The 11,017-nt window shown below is 32.6% G+C and overlaps 1 protein-coding gene and 1 pseudogene across 1 annotated transcript; one reads left to right on the forward strand and one right to left on the reverse strand.

Moving 5' to 3' along the window:
• The first annotated feature begins 191 nt into the window (after positions 1-191).
• On the forward strand, positions 192-1,491 carry LOC148190813 (uncharacterized; annotated as a pseudogene).
• Positions 1,492-3,651: 2,160 nt separating this feature from the next.
• On the reverse strand, positions 3,652-8,176 carry LOC124831972 (uncharacterized). Its single transcript, XM_088101424.1, has 4 exons — positions 7,854-8,176; positions 7,207-7,350; positions 6,909-7,114; positions 3,652-3,983 (listed from the first exon to the last, which is right to left on the reverse strand). Exons 1-4 carry the CDS (start codon positions 8,087-8,089, stop codon positions 3,835-3,837), a joined length of 735 nt encoding a protein of 244 aa, XP_087957550.1. The 5' UTR covers positions 8,090-8,176; the 3' UTR covers positions 3,652-3,834.
• Between the last annotated feature and the right edge of the window lie 2,841 nt (positions 8,177-11,017).

The following is an 11,017-nucleotide window of genomic DNA, read 5'->3' on the forward strand; positions in this document are numbered from 1 at the left end:
TGAAATTCTAAGTAATTTATTTGTTACATTGCATATTTTTGAAAACTTTGAGAATGTCTTAGACCACATCCTTTGAAATTGGTAGTGACTCTAGTGAAGAGGTCAAGCCTACTTTGAAAAACTTGGCCAAAGAACTAAAGTCACTAAAAATTTGACAAAAGCAAGAAGCTATTTTGAAAGAAAAAGAAAAGATGGAAAGAGAAGAATATCTTGCTAAATTGGATGAGGAACTTAGAATTCTCAATGAAAAACAAGAGAAAACTCAAGAAGAGATAAGAAAAACCAAGAGAAAAACTAAGAGTAGGAGTAGGAGTCACACGAGAAGGAGTTCTAAGACTCCAACTCAACACACACACTATGAGGTAGATAGTAGGTTTGCTCATCAATACTATCAACCTCCCCTACTTAGAATTCAAAGAGAGCACCCTCCAAGAGAGGTTAGAGTAGACATCCCCCATTTCCACGGGAAAGAAGATGTTAAGGCATACTTAGATTGGGAATTGAAAGTTGAACAACTCTTTGAGTGTCATGAAGTGAGTGAAGAGAGAAAGGTCACATTGGTCACTTTGAGTTTCCAAGGGAATGCCATGTATTGGTGGACTTCCCTTGTGAGAGAAAGAAGGCTTTCTAATTTTCCCTAAGTCACCTATTGGAATGACTTAAAGAGTGCCATGAGAAGAAGGCATATTCCCTCATATTATCATAGGGAGCTAATGGACAAACTCCGAAGGCTCCAACAAAGAGACATGACCATAGAAAGCTATAGGCAAAAGATGGAGCTCTACATGATGAGGGCGAGAATTAGAGAGGAAGAAGATATCATCATCTCTAGGTTTCTGAGTGGTCTCAATCTTGAGATTAGAGATAAAGCGGAATTGTTGCCCTATTAAGACTTAAATGACTTGGTACAAATTTTCATTAAGGTAGAGCAACAACTACTGAGAAAAGGTTTGAAAACTATCCACTCTAGCTCCAATGTCAAAAGAGACTTTAAGAGAAGGGAAAATAAATCAAAAGAGAGGAGCCTCCTAGGAAGTTTGAGAAACCCAAAGATGGATCAACATCCTCCAAGCGCACTGGTGATATGAAGTGTTTTAAGTGTCTAGGGAGGGGACATATTGCATCTCAATGCCCCACAAAAAGAATCATCATCTTAAGGGGTATTGACACATATAGTAGTGAAAGTGAGCAAGAAGAGTGTACAGATGAAATTGAGGAAGAGGTGAAGGAGAAGATTCCTTTCCTTGTGAGGGAGATCTTCTCATGATAAGAAGAGTCCTCAAAAACCACCCTCATCTGCAAACCCTAACCCAAAGAGAGAACATCTTTCACACAAGATGTAAAATTTCAAATCAAACATGTTCTCTCATTGTGGATAGTGGGTCATGTTGCAATTGTTGTAGCACAAGGTTGATAGAAAAGTTGGAGCTTACTACTAAACCCATCCAAGGCCTTATAAGCATCAATGGCTCAATGAAGGAGGGGATTTGAGAGTAGACCAACAAGTGGAGGTCAAACTTTCCATAGGAAATTATGAAGATAAAATAACTTGTGATGTTATTCCTATGGAAGCTTGCCACATCCTATTAGGTAGGCCTTAGCAATTTGACAAGAAAACCATGCATAATGGTCTTACCAATGAGATCACCCTCCACCACAAGGAAAAGAAGTTCATCCTCCATCCCTTACCATTCATCCAAGGAAACGCTCCTACATGCACATTTCCTAACTTTGGCCCAACCTAGCCAAGGAGGTTGCCATCACATAGAAAAACTCTTTTATATCTCAGTGAGTAAGTGTCTTAGATTAAGAAGTTTCATTAATAGTTCTAGCTTTTATACTTTTCTTTTAATATAACAATGATGTAATATATATTGTGAAATGCTTGGTATGATGTTGAATTAAAGTTATTGTGGTGTATGGTTGTGTGCATATTACAGGTTTATGTAGTGCTAAATGAAACAACTCTTTAAAACTAACAACAACGTTACATACGGGTTTTTCTATATATAATTATATACAGATTTTTTTATATGTAATTACATGTAGATTGTTTCGTATATAATTACATACAAATATTACATACGGATTTTTTTGTATATATGGATTTTTCCGTATGTAATTACATACGAAAAAATCTGTATGTAATGTTATCTACGATAGTTTTACATATGGATTTTTGTTTGTATGTAATTCATATGTAACACTGCATTATATACGGATTTTAGACCTTACATGCGGATTTTGTCCATAGATAATGACGTTTTTCTTGTAGTCTACATCAAATAATTGTCATTCTCCTTTGTTTCTATTATTTCATTCCATCATCACCACGGTTCTACTTCATGGTCCATGGAATCCTCTTAAGTCAGCCATGGAATGAGTGTATCATAGACCGAGCTCCCCAACATAGATCGAGCTCTCCAACGCAGATCGTGCTTGTTTCTAGGATGTGATGCTCTGTAGACCACGCTTGTTTCCAGAAACCTCTTTTCTTTGTAGAAGTGTCTGATTCCTTATTTCTTTTCTCCCATGTAATTAAGTGAGTTAGTGAATCAACTTGTTTAACCCACCAACCTATCATGGTCCGAATCAAATTCAATTGTTTTATTTCGTTAATAAATGAGTCGAATTGGATTGACTCACTAAATGGTTAACCCACCATATGCCACCAACTAACCTATTTTGACAACAATACTTTTAACTCTTTAAGTGGTAGTGTGTTTAAATGGTCACCCCACAAGTGGCCACTCCAATATTGAATGGAAATTACTTCTCATTTACTATTTAAACATAATTATTTTAACAGATATCATACACAAATTCTTTACCTTTTACAATTATATATATAAACTTAAATATATTTTCAGGTCCTATAAATTAACAGCTTACTATTTTGGTTCCCATACACTTTTATTTTTAATCCTTAAAGAAATTTGAAATCATTCTTCTTATAGTTCTTAAAAAACATGAATTTTGATTTTAGTTAGTAAAATGTTTTTCTTTTCATTTTAATTTCCCTAAAATATTTAATCTCTATTTTTAATTTCTAATATTCTTTCTGAAGATAAATAAATATATTCAATCAAGTAATACTTACTATTTCATTTAGCATCATCTTACAAATTATCGTTTTACAATCTCGAAAAAGCAAAAAAAACAAAAATTCAATGTCCGACACTAGCCCCACATTAACAAATATGGTTTTCTGCCAAATTTGTTTTATCAACCAAAAACTCTCAAGTATTTCACTACCAAATAATTTAAATTTATTGGTCAAATATATTTTTTATTACAAATTATTTTTAAAAATTATATTTCACCCGAATTATAAATCTAATACAAATTCTCTGTAATAAACATGTAAAAGTTATTTTATAATCCAAGATAAAAAATTTATCACCAATTAAAAACGATATTTACATCATTTTCAGAAAACAAAAGAATAAAATAAATATATAATTTGGTTTAGAAAAAATACAATATTTTAAAATAATTTAAAGATAAAAAACATACTTAATTCTAAAATTATTTAATCTTATTGCACATTAATTTGTTTTAGATATCATTGTTGAAAGCCAAACCAATATCGAGGATTTCATGTTTAATTGAAAGGTGTTTCATTCATTGAATCGTGCATGACTTCATAAGTTTACAAAAAGTAAAACACTTTGATACACATAGTAGCTGACAAAATCATCTCATTACTATACAACACATGCTTAAACATTAGCACTAGTGTTTTTTTAGGAAAAATTTTAAAAGTGAGAGCAAAAGAAAGTTGGAAACACAGCCACCTCCAAAGAAAAGAACACAAGAAAGAGAAAAGAAATGTTAATCACTTGAGTAATCATCACCTTCTTCTTCATGATCAGCAACAATTTTTTCTATAAACTGTTTGCGGACTCCTTCAATGACTGCTTCATTTCTACTATGACCATCATTAAGAACAGGATTCGATTGGCACAACACTAATGCAACACCTGATATTCCACAATGCAAATAATTCAATGTGTTATCACTACACAACTTTTAAAGAATGTAAGCAAGGTAAGAGAAGGATTTAGGGACAAATCAAGCAAGGCCAGATTTCATTATCCAATATCTATCTCCAAAGAAAAAATTTATCCAAATTAAATTTTGTATCATCTCCTCCTCACCAAGTAACATATTTACGAAAACCAAAACATTTATTAATTTTGAAAACGTTAATTAGTTTATATAATTTAAAAATATTTAAAAAATATGAAAGGAAAACAAATTTTTGAATTAAAAGTTATTTTAAATGTCTCTTTATTTCAATTTGTTGAATTCTAATGAAATTTTTCTTTTATACGCTAATAAAAATTATAATACAACACATCAAAATCATACAAAAAAAACAATAATTAAACTAATAATAATTGAAATTTAACATATTTTTAATTTTTTAAACTTCAATATATATTCAATGATAAAAAATATTCATAATAGTTACATTAAATTATTATATTATAATTTATTTATACAATTATAATGATAAAATTACACTTATAATAATGAGTTAGAAATTACACAACAAATACGTATTTATAATTAAGAGTATGATAAAATTAAAAATACCTTAAAGATCTAATAAAACTTTTCAAATATTAACCTATTTAAATTGTTGAGAGATAGCGATAATTAATTTTAGCAAAAAAAGTTATTCAAATAAAATAAAAATTAATAATAAAATAATAAAGATAATTTTTTTATATTGAGAGTTAAATATTTTCATGTCAAAAAATACACATTAAATAAAAATATTAAAAAATTATAAATATTCAAATGAGACATAAAAATATGAACATAATTGTACAAAAGTTGTGAAAAGAAGTATACATATGTATATATACATACATACATATGTAAATAGAAAATCTTTTATATATATATATATATATATATGTGTGTGTGTATGTGTTATATATAAACGGGACGCACGAATATCCATCCGCATTCTCATACCCAATTGAAGAAGATATTACTATACTCATACTTGTATTCAGTCAATACCCACGGGTTGTAGGTTTATTTGTCATACCTAGAAGGAACATTAAATAAGGTAAAAACAACAACAAATCTAATCATGGGGCACTAACAAAGGTAAAAGCAACAAATCTAATGATGGGGTACTAAATAAGGTAAAAACAACAATGTCTGCACTGCTAATCTTACAAATTAGTAGGGTAGTAATGACATGGTTACATGTTTACTAATTTACATCTCAAGTGGCAAGGAGACTATATATAGATGAGCAAGAAAGAAAACAAAATACAACATTGATGTTTGCTCTATCTTTTCTTCTTTTTAAATATAGCAGCTCCTTTAAATTAAAAGGAAAAATAACAACTTCAAAAAAATAAATAAATAGTTCTTTGTTTGCTACTTTGCTTTATATATTCTTTTATTAAAGAACCTTAGAGGAACAATACCACAAAAGCTAGCTCTTTTAGTTGGAGAGCCCAAAGCTTTAGAACATGCATTGTAGAATCCCTTAATTTAGTGTGGAATTCTTAAGTCATACCTTGTAATTAAATCTTAACACTTTTACAAACCTAAAATTTCATTTAAGGTAAAAGCGATTCGGTAGAAAAAAATAACCTACTTAGTCAATCAAGTGGATTGACACAAAATTTGTCTACAAAGAATGAGGTGTGGAGTGTGAGACAATGGAGGGCCAATGACATTGGCATGACTACCAAAACTAAAGGGTAGAGACTAAGAGAAAAAGAGTCACAATTCAAAAATTAAAGAGAAATACCATTTGGTGAAGGTAGAACTAGGAATAGGAACTATTTGAAGAACTACAGAACTTTAGGGATTCCAATGAATGAATAGAATCCAAAGAAATATATTGATTTGAGGAAAGATTACAAAAAGTGTTTGATTGAAAATTCAGAATGCCTCAGCTCTCTTTAGAGGTTGCTTATTTATAGATGTGCATTGCACCAACTAACAATGCAATAAAGAAAATCATAACAGAATTAAACTCATTTGCTCCAAGTGGCTGCCACGTGGCTTTCTCATTATTAACTTCCTACATTGCCATCAAAGAGTACAACAATGACACAAAACAGAGAACAGAGTACAAAACCAAGAACAAGGAATCCAATGTCAGTAAATTAAACCAACAAACAACATGAAAATCTCAGTACCTTAGGTCTAAACACCACAACAATAACAGTGTAACGCAAGAGAACTGCAATAACTGGGAGGAAATTTGCTGTGCAGCGAGAGTCAAGTGGTCAAGAAGTTTAGGTTTCCAACTTGTTTCGAGAAAAGAAAACCGAAAAGAGATGAAGATTGGATTCGAATTGTAATCTTGCCAAAAAAGATCCGCAAAAGCAGATCTTAAGCTCCTTTAAAACAATAAGCTACTTCAATTTTGAAGAGCTTTTATGAAAAGAGTGTCAGCTCCTCCTCCTTTTAAGGAGAAGAAAAGCCACAGAGCAGCTAACCAAACACTACCTAAATGTAATAATGTTATCAAAATGATGTAGACCAAAACAAAATTTGACTATTTAGGCAGATAGTTATCAGGATCAAGGTCATCGGTCATCAGTGGCAGATGAAGGCCAACATTTCACCATAAAAAAAGACCATTGTGGTCCATGGTGCTGATAGTTGGCCTCCCTTCACAAATTTCCTGTGGCAGAGGGGTTGAAGAACACCTCCTTATAGTCTTATGGCAGCACTATAACAATTATTTAACAAAATTGATGAGGATTACATTCACACTGGAAGCAAAAACCTTTAAACTAGTTCTAGTATGTCATAAAAATTGCATCACTTATTGTTAGAAACTCCTCTGAAAGCTTGGCCTTTAATTCCATCAAAATAAAAGAACATAAAACTACGAGGCTGGCAATTTTAGACATAAATACCTTCAGGAGTACATCTTCGCCCGAAACTATGCAGACCCACGTAATTTCCTTTAACTGCCCCATTGTTATAAACCAATAAAGTCGGAACATTTCGATCTGGATAGTTTGGGATACAATCTGTAGATATTATCTTAACAAATTTTGTTGCAGGATATTTTCTTGCCAATTCTTCAATGCTTTGCATCAACAAGCCACATTCAGGAATCCTGTCAAAAACACATAAACAGTCACCATAAGAAACATGACCCTGAAAAGCTATAGATTATAGAATCAAAGAAATTCCAAAATCAAATCATACCCATCCTTGTAAAGGATGACAACCACCCAAACATCAGATGGAGCCTGTGACACCTCTCGAACAAAATCAGATCCTGAAATAGGAATCACAGATCCAAACCTAAGTACTTTAGCTGTCTCTTGAATCTCAACCAACCTCTTCTTCCTATCACAGCAAAATGATTCAATTAAGAACAAGTAGAATAAACACACACACACGCAAGTAAACCAAATTTTGCTTTCTCATAATCTCATTTATTCCTACTTTTCAAGTAAGTTCAGCGCAAAAAAGCCATAAACAAGAGCGAAAATAGGCTCTTAAGCTTTAATTCACCATAAAATGTTAATCCAGAAAACAATACCTAACAAAATCGTATTGATAACATACAAAATATGGAACAAAAGGGTAATTAAACAGACTCCTAAGCATTAATTTGCTCTAAAATATCAAATCCACAACAATTCCCAACCAAGTTGTACTCATCAACAAATAAAATAAACACACAAATACAAGTCTCATACATTTGTTCTCAAGCAAACAATACAAAGAGTCCCATCAACAAAATCCTTATAAGCTTCAAATTTTGTTCAATCTCGACCACCTTGGAGAAAAACAAAACCAACCCACGAAAGAAAAACCTTGAAAAAACCAAAAAGGTGAAGGAGAACCTATATTCTTGGAGGAATCGATCATCGTCGAGGTCGTCTTCGAGGTCTTCGAGTTCTTCGGAGGTTTTGGAATCGATCCAGGTTTTGTCTTTGGGTTGGTCATCAGAGGAAGGGGTGAAAGGTGGGGGCTTGAAAGCGGGTGGCTTTTCGGGCAAATTTCCAAGCTTTCTCTGGATATCGTCCCATTGAGTAGAGGCTCCTTCTACGTCCTTGTACACGAAATGGTAATCGCCCATTCTTCTAGCTTCTCTTTCAATCTGGATTTTGATTACAGAACCAATTTGGGTGCCTCAATGTCTTTCTTTTAAATCATGCCGAACGCAATATGCAATATAAAGACCATGAGTTTTTTTTATAAAATCAATAAAAAATTATTACTTTCAAGACAAACAACTCAACTATTAATTTCAAAATTATTAAGGTGAATTTATTTTTTATGGGTAGGTTGTTTATTTAATCTAGGCTTAATAGCACTAATAGTTTCCAAAACAATTCAACTTCCACTCATCACAACACCAAGCCCGGCAAATGTAGCAAGAAGGATTGACAAAACCGCATGCTTACCAACCTGAAGTTCACACATCAAATTAACATCTGAACCAACCCTCAATTTAACTATTTATTTCTCAAAATAATGTCACCAATATTTTTTTACTGTGAAAATTTAGCAGTAAGAATTTTGCTGGTATCAAAATATTTTAACCTGACGAAAATGGCGCTAATGTATGTTGACATAGTCTTTTGGTTTCCCTTTCCAAAATTCTTTTTCTTTTAAGCTGACGCTAAACAACATAAAAGTTAAGGTTCTTTTTCTTTTAATTAAGAAAATGCTAAACAACATTTTATATATATATATATATAACATAATTAATTCTTTATTTAATTAAATTTTAAATTAAAATAAATTTAAGTATTTTTAATTAATTTTTATACTTTTTTAAACGTTAAAACAAACAAACAAACCTAAAATATCCGTCACTTGATACCTGCAAAATTGTGAAAATTTTGCTTGTTGATGAAACCAAACCACGCAATATTATGAAAATAAACTAGGATAGACAGTGATGAATTTAACGGAGACGGTGGGAGCAGATTTTTGGGAATGAAAGTGTGGATTTGGTGGGGTCAATGTTTGGGAAGAGATGGTGGGAGCAGATGCAGCGGGGAGGAGGGTGGAGGGATTCCGTTGGTTAAAACAACTTGTATCGTCGAGTCGTGCAGCGGTATAAAATAACGTAAAACGTGTTCGATCAATTTAAAAAATGGTTCCTTTAATTTTCTTATAAACATTTTATCAAAGAGTTTATGTGCGAAAAATATAAAGAGTATAGGAAGTACAAAAATCATACAAATGATCACTATGAATAGTGATTAATCTTTTTCACTAAAAACAGTTTCACAGTTTGTACGGATTATAAGATAGTGAATGAAGATTAAGAAACGAGAACACCTTTCGTTCGATAAACGAACGGAACAATCTTCCTTCGACAAACGAACCGGAAGTAGCTTCCTTCGACAAACGAACTGGAAGTAGGAACACTCAGCCAACTTGAAGAGAACAACTCCGACCTTTGACACACAAAGCGCGTGCTTCTCCTATTCACAAGACTTCATAAGAGCAAGAACTATCACTTGAGAACTTCCTCAGACACACTGTATTCTCAAATGACATAGATTCCTTTTCACTCTCAGAGAGCTTCCCTTAGGCACACAGCTTTAATACTCTCAAAATGAAAAGTTAAACTCTAAGAGCTGTGAATACCTCTATTTATAAGCCCAGGTTCGTGCGGTGTTAGAAACTGAAAATCCATATTACAAGTGTCAGTGATAATCGATTATTGTAAGTGATAATCGATTATCTGCGAGACTTGGAACGGTTAGGGAATTAACTCTTCAAACAGTCGGTTCCAGTTCTTCACCTCCTTCCACCGTTCGGTTCGAGCCCTCACCGTCTTCTGCGTTCGGCTTGATTCCCTAACGCTTTTCACAATTCGGCTTTAGCCCTTACAGCTTTCACTGTTCGGCCTCGACTCCTTACAGCTTTCCACCGTTCGGCCTCAATCATGCCTCTGCTCAGTAGCCAAGACTCAATCCTTCCTACCATTGCTTCACCGTCCAACCGCTTGGTCATATTTATGTCTCGCTTGGTCTCGGTCATGCCTTCCACTACTCGGTCTTGGTCATACCTCACTTGGTCTCGGTCATTGCCTATGACTGCTCGGTCTTGACCGCTCGGTCCTAATTGCTCGGTCCTGGTATCTTCTGTTATGCAGAAATGCTTTTAAACTTAATGCAACAAGGGTCTTCATATTCTTTACTTTGTAACATCTTCAAAATCATTATCTTCAAGACACTAATGCTCCTCATTGGTAACAAGATCCAGACGAGGCTACTTCCTGTGTCGAGAACGAAGAGAGAGGTTTAGGGTAGAGGGCCCGAGTTAGAGAAGCTGAAGCGGCAAGTTTGAGAGAATGGAAGAGATCGGAGGATTGGGGTTTGGTGAGTATAGGGCAGAGAGGGAGAGTGATGAGTTTCATTAAATATAAAAAATACATTTTCAAATACCATAAATTCACCTCACTCTGTCTTAAAGTGTCCACGTCAGCTAATAAATCACATCTCATTCACTGATTGCATAGGTGGACAGTTGGCCGTTAACAATTTAAATGACGTTTGTAAAAGGGACTAAATTGAACACAAATTGTAATCTTTAGAACTATATTGAACAGTTTAAAAAAATTAATACCATTTCAAATAAACCTGACAAAAATTGGGATCATCAGTGTTATTAAGCCTTTAATCTATAATCTATAACCATATCAAAATTGGATTTGGCAATTGTTTTTTTATGGTGTAAATAATTTGTCATCTTATGTATTTTCTTTTTTACCTAACTTTTCTTTCTGTCAGTCTTTGAAATATGTAGTGCTTAAAGTTAAAAGTATATTTATTGTTTAATTGGAATAATTGATAAAAATTAAAATGGTTTACAAAAATATATACATATATTATATTAATGTAATTATAACAAATTAGAATTACTTCTGTTATATAATTATAACATTATAAAAATTAATCGAAAAAAGTAATAATGTTATGATTATATATATTTATATAATTTTATATAAATGGACATAGTTTATAATATATATATATATATATAT

This window comes from Vigna umbellata, chromosome 11 (assembly GCF_029865625.1).
Source record: "Vigna umbellata cultivar VRB3 chromosome 11, Vumbellata_1.0, whole genome shotgun sequence".
NCBI lineage: Eukaryota > Viridiplantae > Streptophyta > Magnoliopsida > Fabales > Fabaceae > Vigna > Vigna umbellata.

Bases quoted from the DNA above. Each gene is read 5' to 3' on its own strand.
- LOC124831972 (XM_088101424.1), bottom strand. From the start codon at position 8,089: ATGGGCGATTACCATTTCGTGTACAAGGACGTAGAAGGAGCCTCTACT. The intron at 7,351-7,853 runs GTTCTCCTTCAC...TTGCTGTGATAG, and splicing joins CGATTCCTCCAAGAATATAG to GAAGAAGAGGTTGGTTGAGA. The intron at 3,984-6,908 runs GTATTTATGTCT...GTGGAATATCAG, and splicing joins GCGAAGATGTACTCCTGAAG to GTGTTGCATTAGTGTTGTGC.